This window comes from Elephantulus edwardii, unplaced genomic scaffold (genome assembly GCF_000299155.1).
Source record: "Elephantulus edwardii isolate Elephantulus edwardi_28Jun2011 unplaced genomic scaffold, EleEdw1.0 scaffold00007, whole genome shotgun sequence".
NCBI classification, from domain to species: domain Eukaryota; kingdom Metazoa; phylum Chordata; class Mammalia; order Macroscelidea; family Macroscelididae; genus Elephantulus; species Elephantulus edwardii.
The window spans coordinates 22,986,301-23,002,458 of record NW_006399757.1 but is presented as its reverse complement, the minus strand read 5'-3'; the positions used below and the strand labels follow the sequence as shown (position 1 = coordinate 23,002,458).

Here is a 16,158-nt window from a genome sequence, read left to right as displayed (position 1 = left end):
CTGATCCCCTGGCAAGTTTCTGAGGCTGTAAATCACACAGGAGATTAGTCCTCATTCTTCTGTGAAGCCGTTGGTGAATTTGGACCTCCAGAGAGGCACAGTAGCAGGGTTAGCAGCACAGTTTCCTATGGACTATGTCGTCAGAGCTTCTTGGAGGGTGTTCTGCAAACTTCTGGCCTATTTGCAAAATATTCCATCACTTATTTTGATCAAGGGTCCTTGGATGGTGCAAAAAAAAATCAATACTCTTGGTTGCTAAATTAAAGGTGAGTGGTTTGAATCTATCGAGAGGCACCTCCAATGAAAGGTCTACTTCTCAAATACCTGCATTAGAAACCCAGTGGAACACAGTTCTACTTGGATGCACATGGGGTCATGAGTAGGATCAACTGGTGACAACTGGTTGGTTAAATGATTATATGGACCAAAATGCTTAGTCAGATCCTGTTTCTTCCAATTAAACATAAAGCCATCCTCTTGATTTTCTTTTCAATTATTATTGCTTTTGTCTCACAAAAAAAAATAAAAATTTGAACTTAAGACCTGTGCAGATAACCAAACATTCAACTTATCTACGAAGACAAGCAAGTGCATATGGTCTATAACATATTTGTAGGGCATGGCCCAAACTCCAGGCATGGTCATGGATGTGGACTCCTCCTTTGGGCCCACCATTAACTCACTTCACTCACATTGTGTGGGGTTTAGTCTTTCCGAGGAAAAACAGTGATTCTCTCTATCACTGTTTATTCCAGATCTCACTGGGTTTAAGATCACTGTTTTGACATAAATGCACATCAGAGATAACGCTATGGACCAAAATCCCACTACTGCCTGTGAGCCTCTCGTAACCCCTATTTCAATATAGTTTATCTACACAATACCCAGATGGCGTGATTATTACCATTATAGTTCCTTGTACTATTATGGTTTATGTTTAGAGTGATTTTAACCTTTCTATGAACTAAACGTAATGTTAAAGATTGATACTTGCTTCATTTTTTCCCCCCAGTCACATGAAACTAGTATCACATTAGGCTACAGTCAAGAGTCATTACAGAGACTAGGAAGAAAGTGTTCATTTCAAGCCCTAATTTCCTTTTCGAAGGAAGTTCTTAATGCTGAATATTGACAGTGACTCAAGCCCTACTTGTGAGGGCTGATCTATGAAGAAAGGTCACTAAGGCCATCTGTGGTGATCTAAGCTTTGTCTAAAGAGGGGTTACTTAGCTATAAAAGGGTTTACAGCTCGCTGTAATGAGTATACATCAGTAAGGCTGAGACACACATATTTCCAGAGGGTGTAGAAATCCAGCTCTACAGAATTGCTGAAGGCAAATCCATAGGCAACACATTTTAAGAAATAATTTGTTCCCCACACAACCTGATCTTATACTCTAAGGCTCCCTTCTAATTCTTTACATAGGAATTCATGATTCTTCTTCATAAAAATTTAATTTTTAAGCCACTCAAGGAATTACTAGTTATTCCAACCACTCTTTTGACATTATTAGCAGCAATGTATGCACAGATTGGGGTGGGTGAGGGGCAAGGCAGTGGTGGTCCAGTGGTAGAAGTCTCACTTTTCTAGGTCAAAAAAATATGGAAAGGTGCCTCCATACGCGCCAGTAGCCATGTCTTGGCAAAGATGGGTCGTTCAGCTTTTACTGCGGGGGTGTGTGTGTGTGTGTGTCCAAATCCAGCTCCCTGGAAAGCATGATGGTAGCACTCTGAGAAGACCTCTACATTTCTGGCCTTAAAAGGACCATGAGTGAGGATTCTTACTCATGCTTTAGGGCTTGTTTGGCTCCTTCTTTGAAATCTCCATATGCTCTCCTTCCACTCTACCAGTGACAGGGGGACAGTATGGCACCACTGACAGTGTGAGGGCTGGAAACAGTTGTCACTGAGCTAATTCCATCTCACAGCAACCTTGCATATGTAGAATTGTGTTCTGCAGGGTTTACAATGGTTGCTCTTTGGAAATCAGACTCCCAGGCCTTTCATCCAGAGCACCTCTGGGCAGACTCAAATAATTCGCTTAGTAGGTGAGTATAATAACCATTTGTACTCTCAGCGACCCACATGGGTGATAAGAATAATGTAATATGGTTCAAGCCCCCTCCTGATGAGCTCTGTGGCTTTAAACTCTTATTCACACACTTCCTTACTCATTGCCATCGAGTTGGAATTGACACATCGCTGATTCTCCATTGAGCTACCAAGATTGTAAACTACACGAGAGGAGATTGTCCATCTTTCTTTGCAGAATTGCTGGTGGATTCATATCATCAGAGAAGCACGATCTTTGCATAAGCAGCACAACTTCCTATGGACTGGGCCACTTGGACTCCCTGTAAATGTTTTAAACCACTTGAAAAAGCCATTTGGTTTTTAATAGTGAAATTAAGTAATACGTATGCAGAAAAAGCTGTTGGTAGTGTCATAGTGAAAAAATTTGGTTGCCAATTAAAAGGCCGGTGGTTTGAACCCACTAGCTGCTGTGTAGGAAAAAGATAAAGCACTCAGTCTATTTCTATAAAGATTTAGAGCCTTGGAAACTCTTTGTTGTTGTGTATCACAAAGTCACAACCGACTCATAGGTGATGCTCTGGCAGGTTTTCAGAGGCAGTAAACTGCATGGGAGGAGACTGCTGATCTAAGCAGCTGATGGATTCGAACCACATGCCTTCAGGATTGTAGTGCAGCTTCTTACCATTAGGCCACCAAAGGTCCCATAGAGCAGAGCTAACCTGTCCTACAACATGGGTATGAGTCAGAACTGACTCGATGGCGGTGTTTAGTTTGTTTTTTAGGCATACAGACCTACATGATAGGCAGTACTGTGTATTAATTCTCTCCTGATTTAATCTTGCAGGTGAGCAGTACTATCCTCTAGGACGAGGGTCTTGCCTCTAAGGATTAAGGTAACATTGCTCACTTTCCTCTAAAACAGTTAGTAGGTAAAAGAAATAGAGACAGTGCCATCAAGAAAAACTGGCCTACCCTGTGGTTCTGGTAGCATAGCAAACTGCACCATGGTCTTTAATCAGGAGACTCTGAAGTTTCCTTGAGTTTGAGAAACTAAGGCCAAAAGGGACTGTAGTTCCACCAAAAGGTGGCAAAATGTTGAAGACAAGCTCTGAGCACCAAAGGGATCATAGAGGGAATTGGCTGTGTCTACTCCCATCAGCACCTTCTCTCCACACCTCCCAGTACTGAGGCAGCCTGAGGTGAGAGGGCATCTCCTAACCAACTGGAGAGAGTAATTGGTCATCCTCAGTCCAGCCCTAGAAACAGCGCAGTGTGTGCTGTGTGATACAGAGCTGCACATTTCTGCACTTGTTGTTAGGTGCTGTCAAGTCAATCACAGTGCCCAGTGACCGCACCCACATGATACATGCTTCATGCACTTTTACAGGTAATCTTTATGGGAGCAGATCATCAACTCTTTCTAGGCAGCTTATAAGTTCTTGTTAGCTATCATCAACACAATTTCAAATTATAGCGATTTCTTACACAACTAAATGAAATGCTGATCAGCGCTGTACCAGATCAATTGCGGCTTAGACTATTGGGACCCACAGGATTTTCTCAGGCTGATATTTGCCAGGTCTTTATTCCGAGTCTATCTTTGTTTGGGGGCTCCTTTAACATCTGTGCAGCATCGTAGCAACATGCAACCTGCCACCCATGGATGGTGGTCAAATGTAAGGTTCACTGGCCAGCAATCAAAGCCAGGCCTTTTGCATGTGCAGTAAGAATTACTGGCTAACCACCAACCATTCAGGCATCTTTCAGAAATGAACTGAACTGAACGGGGGTGGTCTTTTCTAGTTAAAGACCGTAGATTTCATCAGTAATAATATTCCAGACATACCTGAGAGGCTGTGGTTTTTAGCTTCTGGATCCCATTCACCAAGTGCTCTCTCTTCTGGGAGACCTCATTTTGCTTCTTCTCCAACAGGTTCTTAAAGAGTGATATTTGTTCTAGAAAACTCTTTGGGGTGGTATAGTTGTGTCTTCTTTCATTCTGGTAATACCTGGTACTCATTTCATTCACGCTAGTGTGAACATGCGCCATGAAAAGACTAATGGCCTCTCTGTTCAGTGGCTGAAAACACAAAACATCACAATTCATATGGAATACTTACAGGTTAGAAGAAAATAGAATTGAAAAATAACAGAGGCAAATTAACAAAATACACAGTAATATTTTTTTACCCTATGGTAAGAACAAATTGCAGTAGGGTCCAGGAAAATGAATCTGTGTTTAAGAGAGGTCCACAAGCTTGTTGGACAGCTAACATTAAAGTTTCTCCTTCAATCTTTACTAACAAGTTGCTTGCCAAATAAAGGGAAGAATTCTTATGTACTCCATTTACCAAAGCCAAAACTAGGATATAAAACAAGAATAACTAATCACAATTAGATTTTTTTTCTTTCAAGAATGAGGAAGAGAAAAATGGAGAAATCAAGGCACAAATTGCCCTGAAAAGTATATTTTTGTATTCCTTCCTAACTAAAAATTTTAGGGGAACAGATCTAAAACCCTTGCAAAGTCACTGGAAAATAAAGAAGAGCAGAAATGTATAGATACAATTTTATGGGAATTCATAGAAAAATAATTTGTATGGTAGAGATAAAAAGTCAGTTTCTAGGAGAAAAACAACATGCTCGTTTCTATTTTGTAACATTAAAACAAAATGCAACATAAAATCCTCCTTTGAAGTTTACTGGAAAATTCTCCACCCTCCATTATTTCCATTTTGTCCTCTATGACTTCTGAAGTAGTTAACTTTTTAATTTGTGGAGTCACATCTCCCTCATTTTAATGATTATTTATTGCATTCTGTACAAGATGGACCAGGTTCAATTAATCAAGGGAAGCCTAAAAATCAATTAATATGAATTAAATGAGCTACACTAACTCTTAGGAAAGTCACACATAATTTACCAAAGTGTTGTCAATAATGCACAGACATCTTTGGGAAAATTGCTCACAAGTGGCTGGCGGTGCAGTTAAACGTTTCAAACCGGCACCATTAATATCACAGCCAGAGGTGCAGGACAGACAGGCCAGTTCTCGGTGGTGAAAAAAACGGCTCCTGAGCCACATAGTTGAAAACCTAGCTTTCCAACATGGTGAAAAATTCCCGTGTTTAAAAGATTTGTGTGTATTAAATTTTCTGCATATTAAAAAAATCCTGAAAAAAACACTGAACTATATATTTTAAAATAAAAACCAAACTTAAAAACAAAAAAAACCCAAACAACCAAACTTTGATCAGAATCCCCAACTGTTTTTTGTTCCAAGCCAACCCAAGATATTAGCAAACAAGGGATACCAAAAAAAAGTCCAAGGAAGTTATATAAAGGTCATATACATTTTCTCCCCTCCGCCTCTTCAATGCAAACATGGGCAGAAATGCACACACCAGCCCTGTTTTTATTTTAGCACCCGGTGAAAGTACACACGTACCTTTCTACAATTTAGACGGATGCTTTTCTTAGCCAAGTGCAACCTCCTTAAAGGAAATGGGGAGAGAGAAATTACCAACAAAAAGCCTGGCCTCTTCCCAATCATGATCCTTATGAGGAGGCTCCTCGGCTGCCCTGAAAAGCTCTCTTTAACAACAGTTTCATTTGTAAATCGGGGATGGAAGAAGTGGCTTCCGGTAGAGCTGGAAGTGGCCCGAGACAACTTGTCTCAATGGGGCAAAATAACTATTGTTATCGGGCTTAACAAAATGGCACAGCATGGGAGACTTGCGGAGCCAGGGAGCAGCTGGTTGTAATTCACACTGTTTTTCAGAAAACTCTAATCGTTCCAGCACAGACCTCTTTGATGACTGGTCTTCCCTGCATTCTCAATTTGTCACTTTCTCTTATGATAAGGTCAGTAGTGACAGCACTTCCTGACATTAACAGCTGTGGCTTTTAAAAGGGTCATTGTAGAACTACTAATTGCAGTAATTTCATTAGCATGAATTATTTATTCTGCCATTCATTTATCTCCAGTTTTCTTTTGGTGGGGGGGTGGGGGGTGGGGGGAGCTGGGGAGACACTGCTGGGCTGCAGCAGAGATGGCAAAGCAATGCTTTATTTTTTCACTGGGCGTCCTTTCAGAGAGGAGAGCAAAGAGCATCAGTCTTGCTAGATCTGGCCTCTGAATGAAAACCAGTTGATGCCATTTTGGAGTCATTTAGCAGCCAATCATGGTCAAGGCAAAAATAAAAATGAGCAAACTGCCAGTAGCAAATGGTGATAAATCCAAGGTTTCCCCACTAAGATGCTTTAGAAAACAGTGCTGCACCCAATGTATAAACAAATGCATAGATGCAACTGCTTTCTTTCCACATTAAGGAAAAAGTGTTTAATTCCTACTCTCTTGATTGGTTCACTGTAAACATGAAAATATAAACAAACCCTGCTAGCTGGCATGACAGTTCTCGCGCGGGGGCTGTCACCACTACACCAAGCACTCTTGGCCACCTGTTTATGAAAGCAAGTGCACAGGAGGTGTGCTCAGAAGAGGCCAGACAAGCAGAACCTCATAAGAGCCAGATACTAGAGGGTGGCACCATCCAAACATTTTAAGTACTATTTGGGATTTTATGTTACAAAGACCACCAACCATTACACTGGTCTATACTTCTAATTTTGGACTTTCAGAGGGATACTCTTACAGAAAGAGGGCAGGACTGGCAGGTAGTGGTTGTTATGTACCATCTAGTTGGAACTAACTCATAGTTGACTCTCCAGTGGGTTTTCAGAGGCAGTAAATCATGGGAGGAGATTGTCCATCCTTCTCCTGCAGAGTTGCTAATGGATCCAAACAGTGTTGGCAGCTCAACTCCTCACCACTAGACCATAAGAGCTCCAGGCCAGGAAGGTCAGGGAAAGAGAAGAATTGCGTTTTTTCTCCAAAAATTTACCCTAAGGTGATTTTTGTTACATACCTACATCCTGAAACATTTTCTTATGCATACTTTCAATAATTTGAGCTATAAAAAAACCCCCCCCACACACAACAAAAAAACCCAGGAGTTGGCATTGAATTGTTCCTGGTGACTCCTGAGTTTCTGAGTGGAATTCTGAACTCTACAGGGTTTTCAAGTGGCTGAATTTTCAGTAGATCTTTCTTTCAAGTCACTTCTGAGTGTACCTGAATCTTCAACCTTTCTCTTAGTATATACTTTACTAATCATTTGCACACCTGAAAACTCCAACAGTCTATTTGTTCTCTCAGATCCTTTTGGTGTTAATGAGGTTGTTTATAAAATAAATAAGAATTCAATGGCTAAAATGAACAGTATTATAAGTTTAGAACCTCATCTAAGCTTATTAAAATGCCAAGATTTCCTTATAGAAAAAGATAATGGAGACAGTTTGGGACACAGGGTTTAAGGCACAGGACGTGGATTAGATTTCTAGCTGTGTGAAATGAGGCATGTTACTTAATTCCCAGTGTGAGTGCAGGACCAAATTATCAAGGATTAGGGTTTGTTATTCCTTTTTGTCCTTCTCACACTTTTATTAGATTGCACACAGTCATTCATATGCATTGTGCTTCATGCATGTTCATTGTGTTTTATATGATCTTTCATTTACTCCGTGTTTTGTTCATGTACATTGTACTTTGTACAATCATTCACATACATTGTATTTTATGTAATTCATTACTACTAATCTAGGGAGCCCTGGTGGTATAGTGGTAAGAAACTATCCTGCAATCCCAAAGCTAGCAGTTCAAGTATACCACCTGCTCCATGGGAGGATGGGCAATCTCCTCCTGTGTGATTACTGCCTCAGAAAACCTACTGCAAGGTCAGCTATGAGTTATTCCCAACTCGATGGTATACAACCACCACCACCACCACCACTACCATCGCCACCTATGCCTAAGAGAGTTCTAAGGGGGAAATTAACAAAAAGATATGACAAGTCCTTATTGAATCCTTCCTAGTCCTTCACTACCACTCCGCACTGTGGCTGTTGTGTGACACTGAAATGGAACTGATCCATAGCTAAACCTCCCGCAGATTTTTAGAGGCAGTAAATCACACAGGAGTAGAATGTCCATCCTTCTCCAGTAGATGTGCTGGTGGACTTTGAACTGTGTGCCTTTGGAATTGCATTGCAGCTTCTTACCACTGTTCTACCAGAGCTCCCTTAGAGAGAGATCTCCAGAGTTACCTAGAGCACCCCCACCCTACAGGCATAGATTGTTATTATGCAATGTCAAAACTGACCCATAAAACCCTTTGGCACTGGTGGGTTTTCAGGGGCAGTTAATTGGGGAGGGAGGAGACTGCCTATCTTTCTGATGGATCTGAGTATCTGGAGGATTCAAACTGCTTGCGTTTGGGTTGGCAGTGCAACTCCTTACTCACTAGGTCACCAGAGCTCCCTGGCATGAGGATCAGAGGTGATAATCAATGCACATTCCAAGGAGGCTAGTGGTGAGAGTAACAGCAGCAGCAGTCTTAGTAAGACTACTATGTTTACACAAGGACAAAGAGTGGCAAGCATCAGATGCAGCACTTAATAGAGATCTAAACTGCCGTCAGTTTTACTTTTGTTTGTCTGGGAAAAGCACTTTGCTGTTTGCTGCTTGTGCCTCTGTGTTTGGGTCTTTAAATTTCAAGATCAAGTACTATGCTGGCAAAAGACACAATGAAACACAAGGTAAAGCAACAGTCTTCCAGACGAGAGCTTCCACTCACCAATGGTTCTCTGACAGAACATTAAAACAAAGGGACAATTGAAGATGAAGGGTGTGAGGAGGTAAACTGGAGTCCAGCTATGCTGTGTACAGCAAGCCAACAAGGCAGGAGATGATGGAAGCTGGCTCTGCTGAAGCCAGATCCTTTAAAAACCCCACAAAATTCCAGACTGAAGGGAGTGATGGTTGGTTCCATTTGATTCATTAATCTTTCAGCTTTAGGGCATGTCCAAGTTTCCTGGAATCCATTATACATTATGTTTCTTTTGAAATGGAGGAACTATGTGAGTGTTATGGCTAAGGCATTTGGTTAGTAGCCAAAAGGTTGGTGGTTGGAACCTTACCAGCCATTCTATGGGAGAAGTCTGTCCTGTAAACATGTATACTCTTCCAGATGGATTCCTATTTTGCCTTATTAGGCCTCTGGGAGTCAAAATGGACTCAAGGACAAGGAGTCTGGGTCTGGGTTAATACACTGCATGCCTGTGTTGTTGTTGGTAGTCGCTGTCACGATGGTTCAAGCTCTGCATTGGGCCCTACGTACATCGGAATGAAATGCTGCCTGGTCTTGTATCATCCTCCTGAGGAATGGTGCATCTAAGCTCACGTTTTTTTCTCCATTTCTACCTTGGTTTCCCCGTCTTACCCCTTTAGTTCCCTTGTCCTTCTTCACTCACTTATCTTTACTTTTAGGCCAATGTTGCCCATTTAGTCTCATGCAGTTAGTGTCACAGGAGGCATTTCACTACTAGCAAGACAGAAGCAGCTGAGAATGCAATGAGAGCCCTTGGGTGTAGAGCATTATTGCATCAGTCTGACTGGGACTTACATGAGGGCAGCAGCAGCCTCAGCAGAGACTGACATGAGACAGAGCTGACTTGGGACTTCTACCCTACAGAGCCAGACTAAGGGGTCTTTGCTCAAGCTTGTTTCAGAGCTAGGGTGAGGTCTCCATAACTGCCAGAACTAAGGCGGCTTACAGGAGCTCTGGTGGCCTCGAGGTAAGATACTGAGCTGCCATCCCAAAGACATGTGGTTTGAATGCACCAGCTGCTCAGTGGGAAAAAGAGAGAAAATCTCCCACAGTGCAATCTTCTTCCTCTGAAAACCCACGATCAGCAATGGGTTGGTTCTTGCTTCACGATACATAGCATACAAGGGGGCTTTATACATTGACTTAAGCTGTGAGGCTGAAGGTCAAAAGGCCTCCAGTCACACTTAGGAAGCTATCCTGATTGAGGAACTGTGTCCTGTTGCCATTCTGAATTGTAATCTGTAAAATTTCTTAACAATGCCCAAATTCATGAGGGTGGGGAGAAGTAAATCAGAGAATGAGTCTCAAGAGTTCCTCCAGTCTCTATCATTTAAGCAGGCCTAGTCTTTTTAATGAATAGTAATGTTATATCATTTTATCCAATTTTAACTGGGAACATTTGCTGTGTTCCTGATCAAGGCAGCCAGTAATGGCAGGTGGGCACCATCTAATTTTTCTAGTCTCAGGCTAGAAGGGGCTAATTTCATATAAGTCATTCGTCCAATGGACTAATTTCTTCTTGAATCTTTGATTTCCTTAACTCCCCTTAGCTTTGGACAAGAAGAGTTCAATAGTTGGATCTTAGATAACTATTCATGAGCTTTAAAACTCTCAAACAGTATTCACCAGATCAGCACACAGAATATTTTCTTTACGAACTATGTTATACCAAGTGACATAGATATCACCTGATATTCTGGGTCTTAGACTAAGTCCAGACATGTAGTCTTGTGAGATAATTTGGACTAAGAAATTTCAGTTAGTGGGAGAAAGAGGAGCAAGCTCCTCTCATGTGATTTACTGCCTCTGAAAATCCACTGGAGGGTCCTCAAGCCAGGAAACTCTGGTGGCTTGTTGTTATGTGCTGTTCAGTCCAGTGTAACTCACAGTGACCCTATGTTTAAGAAATTTCCAATGTGTCTCCATACCTTTTCAACCTGTATGCAGAACAGATCATCAGGGAGGCTGGGCTCTATGAGGAGAAATGTGGCATCAAGATTGGTGGAAGATCTATCAACAATCTGGGTTATGCATATGACACAGCTCCGCTTGCTGAAATTGAGGAGGACCTCATGCACTTGCTATAGAGGGTCAAGGACTTCAGCCTTCAATATGGTTTGAGGCTCAGTGTCAAGAAGACAAAGATTCTCACCACTGGACCAATTGGCAGCATCAGGATGGATGGTGAAGAGATTGAGATTGTTCACAGCTTTAGTCAGCTTGGCTCCACAATCAAAACTCTTGGCACCAGCAGCCAGGAAATTCAAAGACGTATTGCGATGGGAAAGTCTGCTGTTAGGGACCTCTCTAAAGTACTGAAGAGCAATGGTGTGTCTCTGGATACTAAGGTGCGTCTGTTACAGGCTATGGTCTTTGTAATCACTTGTTATGCGTCAGAGAGCATAGAAGGAGAATTGATGCTTTTGATCTTTGGTGTTGGAGAAGAGTGCTGAGAGTGTCATGGACTGCTAAGAAAACAAACAGATTCAACCTGGAGAGGGTTAAACCAGGCTGCTCCTTGGAGGCAAGGATTCTGAGGCTTCGTCTGACATACTTTGGTCATGTTGTAAAGAGGGACCAGTCCTTGGAGAAGGACATCATGCTTGGGAGGGTGGAGGGCAGGCGCAGGAGGGGAAGGCCCTCTGGGAAATGGATTGATTCGGTGACTGGGGCTATCGGGATGAGTGTCAGAGACAATGAGATTGGCACAGGACAGAGCAGAGTTTAGGGCTGTTGTACATAGGGTCGCTATGAGTCGCAAGCGACTCCACGGCACATAACAACAACATAAACACCTCAACAAGAAAAAGGTAAGTAATCCAATTGCAAAATAAGCACTAGATATGGATACTTTACCAAAGAAGACATTCAGATGGCAAACAAATACATGAAGAAATGTTCAATATTCCTAGCTATCCCAGAGATATAAATAAAAACAATTATGAGAAATCATCTCACCACAGTAACAATAGCAAAATTCAACAAAGCAGCAAACAACAAATGCTGGGCAAGATTGTGGAGAGGTTAGAATCCTTAGTCACTGCTGGTAAAATGGTGCAACCACTATGGAAGGTGGTTTGGTGTTTTCTCAAAAAGCTGGAAATAGAAATACCACTTGACCCAGCAATGCCACTACTGGGAATATACCCTAAAGCAACCAAAACCACTATCCAAACAGAAATATGCACAGCCATGTTTATTGCTGTGTTATTTACAATAAATAGCAAAGAGGTTGAAGCAAGCCAAGTGCCCATCAACAAATGAATGGATAGAAAAATGATGGTATATTAATAGACTAGTACACAGCATTGAAAAACAATGAACTAACAAAATATTGCACAACATAGGTGACCCTGGAAGACTTTATGCGGAGTGAAATAACCTTAGTCACAAAAGGACAAGTACTGCATAGCACCATCGTTATAAAGTAGGTCTGACATGGGGGGTTGGGAGGATCAAAAACCATAATGAGGTACCATCTCAGACCAGTAGCAGTGCCAAAGTGTAACAGCACAGCAAATAACAAATGTTAGAGAGCATGTGGCAAGAAAGGAACTCTTCTACATTGTTGGTGGGATTGTAAAATGGTACAACCATTCTGGAGATCAGTTTGGTGCTTCCTCAAAAAGCTAAACATAGAAATTCCATAGAAACTCCACTACTTGGAATGTACCCTGAGAGTATGAGAACTGAGGCACAAACTGAGATTAAATAATTTTTCTTTGTTACTTAGCTGTAAATAAATACCTTGCCTCTGGAAACCCTATGAACCTAGAGAAAGAATGAAAGTCACACAAGTGTTGAGGACCTTAGTTCACAGGGTCCCTGAGTCGTTTAAGATGCGATGGCACTTAACAACATAGAGAGAGACCAGCTGGACTAGTGGACAGAAAGTGATGCTACCAAGTCAAAGGTGGGTGACTCTAAACCGTGGCCCTCAGGAATGTTTTTAATTGTGTTTGAACAAACATTCTTTTAGGTCATATAGCCCTGGTATGTCTACTTGACATACAAAAGTAACTTGTGGTTGCTGTGAAGTTGAACACTATGACAGTGGTGTGTCAAATATGATAATGGTTACTGATGGTGGACAGTGTTTGGTGGCACTCCCCGATTAAAACAACCTTGGAAGCAGGAGTGAAATTCATTTCATAAATAACTTGCCTCTGGAAATCCTGTGAACCTGGAGAAAGGATGAAAGTCACACAAGTGTTGAAGACTTTCATTCATAGGGTCGCTAAGTCATCTACGACTCAACGGCATTTAACAACAACAATTCAGTATCCCATTCTACATATGAATCATAATTTTTTTTACTGCTCATCTGTTGATAGACACTTAGGTTGTTTGTAAGTTTTTGCTACTGTTAGTAATACATAAATATGAGTATACTTATGTCTATTTATATCATTGCTCTTATTTCTCTAAGGATATATGTATACTTGAGAATAGAACTGCTGGATCAGATGGTATTTCTATTTTCAGATTCCTCAGGAAGTGCCAAAATGTTTTCCCATAGTGGACACACCACTTGGAATCCATATGTAATGCTGGTGAGATTGTGAATCTTCCTACAGTCTCATCATTATTTGTTTTGCCTAATTTTGTTTGCTTTTGATCAATGCTCTTGAACAAATATGAAATTATATCTCACTGTAATTTTTATTTGCATCTCTTTAATTACTATTATGAGTGTATCTTCAAGTGTTTATTAGCTAACTGAACGTCTTTGGTGAGGAGTTAGCTCATGTTAGTTATCAATCTTTAAAAATTTGACTTCTTACTCTTTATTGGGAGGTATTGATGTTTTCTATATATTTAAAAGGTTAAATCCTTAATAGTATGTTGTGATCAAATGATTCCTAAGATTGGCACAAGTGCAAAGATTTGAAAATGCAGCATTTGACTACCCTTTGTAATTCCATTCTAAACTTGAGTAAGGTACACAGAGGAAGGAATGTATGAAAAATAGCATATATTTCTGCACATGGGAAAAGGCTGAAGAATTTTTAAGGATCTGATCAACTCCCCAAATTCTTCATCTATTTGAATGTAGAGACATAAAGTGCAAGATAAATTAGAGTACATTTATTTTGGTCTTAATGTTTAGAAATAACTTCAGTATTCCTTATAAAGAAGGTATTTTTCCCAATAAGAAGATGCCTCCTTGTTATTTTTCTGGGTTTTATTCATGAAGAATAATCTCAAGTTATATTTCAAATTAATAACTTCTTTACAATATAACAGATGATCTGCTAATGAAGTTATCACTAACTAGTGTTTTAATACCCTTCATTTTTAGCACGAGTGTCCCTTGGTGGTGCAGTTAACATGCTTGATTACTAAGTATAATATTTACAAGTTTAAGTCCAGCCGGAGACTCGCTCTCTCTCGCACTCTTGCGTGTTCTTTCTCTCTCTCTCTCCCCACCACTTACACACACACACATATACACACACACACACACACACACACACACGTGCTGAAATCGACTTGATGGCAATATATAAAGATATATTTATATCCCTAGTGTAGCATTTTCAAAGGAACCAGCAGATCACTCTTAATTATCACAGCAAGATAATTTCCCATTTTGAGTAGACATTTCTCATTATTAGTTAGGAAAACGGTAGTAAAATATACCTAGTCTTTTGCTAGGAAGCTCTACTGGCTTAGAGTTGAAGAGGTGCATTGCAGCTCAAAGGCAGGCAGTTCAAATCCAGCAGCTGCTCTGTAGTAGGAAGAGGGGGACTCTCTTCTGGTGTGAATTATAGTCTCAGAAAATTTGTTGGACAGGCAGCCATAAGTCACTTCAGACCTGATGGTACACAATGACAACAGCCCACAAGTAGTTGTGCTGCTAACCCAGAGGCCACACCGGCCTGGGGGATCAAACTGAGGAGCCACTGATGAGCCATCTCCTCCCATGCAATTTACAATTGCAAAAGCCCAACAGATGGTCAGCTACGAGTTGGTTCTAACTGGTAATGAGATTTGAGGAAGTTTTGCTAAGGGACCCTGGTGGTGTAGTGCATAAAATATTAGTCTACTAACCAAAAAACTGGCAGTTTTAATGTACCGGCTGCTCTGTAGAAGAAAACCTACCCTGGCTTTCTAATGAAAGAGAGAGCCATCGCTTTCATAAGAGCTTACATTTTCAGAAACCTGATGAGGGTCACCGTGAGTAACACTGAACTCCATAGCAGTGGCTTTTACTACTGAATCTTGCAACTGGTTCTGAGTTAACAGGTGATGTTGCTGTTGCTGTTGTTGTTATATGCTGTTGAGTTGCTTGTGACTCATAGTGACCCTAGTACAGCAGCTCTGAACTCTGCTCAATCCTGTATCAACATTATTATCTCTGACACACCTACTCTCATAATTCCAGTTACTGAGTCAATTCATCTCATCAAGGGTCTTCCTCTCTGGAGCTGTCTCTCCACCCTCCCAAGCATGATGTCCCTCTCCAAGGACTGGTTACTCCTAGTACCATGCTCAAGTATGTCAGATGAAGCTTCAGAATCCTTGCCTCCAAGGAGCAGCCTGGTTTCACCCTCTCTAGGAAGAACCTGTTCTCCTTGCAGTCCATGGTATATTCAATACTCTTCTCCAGCACCACAACTCAAAGGCATCAATTCTCCTATTATCCCTAGTCATTGTCCAGCTTTCTGATGCATAGCAGGTAATTGCAAAAAACCATTGCCTGGATCAGGCGCACTTTAGTCTCTAGACTGGCTTCATTTATCTTCGGTACTCTGGAGAGGTCCCTGACAGCAGACTTTCCCGATGCAATTTGTCTCTTAATTTCCTAGCTGCTGGTACCAAGAGTGTTGACTGCAGAGCCAAGCAAACTGAAGCTATTAACAATCTCTTCTCTCTTCTTTGTCTATCATAATGCTGCCAATTGGCCCAGTGGTGAGAATCTTTCTTTTCCTGATATTGAGGTTCAATCCATATCAAAGGCTGCAGTCTTTGACTTCTGCAGACAACACTTTAGTTCCTCCTCAGCTTCAGCCAGAAAGGTTGTATCATCTGTATAACACAGGTTGTTGATGAGTCTTCCTCTAATCCTGATGGGAAATAAATACATTTTGCTAAAAAGGCTGATGTTGAACTTGTGTTATCACCACAAAAGGTCAGAGAGTTTTAGATTAACTAGTTGGCCAAATGTCTGGGAAGAACGCCTTCTCCATCTTGCTGTTCATTTTAATGCAAATATTAATCTCTTCAGCGCATTTCACCTTTTCATTTCCATTCAACAATTTTCCTTTTAATGCCTTAGTATTTCCTCTTTTTCTTGAACGTTTCTTCCAGGAACCTAAGTGTGCTTATCAGTCAGTCTCCTCCAAATTATATAATACTTCATCTTACTTAGTAGAAGACAACAAAATATTTT

The 16,158-nt window shown here is 41.1% G+C and overlaps 1 protein-coding gene across 1 annotated transcript in view; it reads right to left on the bottom strand.

The window, feature by feature from the left end:
• Window positions 1-16,158, bottom strand: part of DNAH11 (dynein, axonemal, heavy chain 11) — a 481,900-nt gene that overhangs the window by 141,330 nt on the left and 324,412 nt on the right. The window contains exon 53 of the mRNA XM_006880385.1: window positions 3,881-4,114. Coding sequence (XP_006880447.1) covers window positions 3,881-4,114 — 234 coding nt within the window. The remainder of the gene's footprint in view (window positions 1-3,880; window positions 4,115-16,158) is intronic.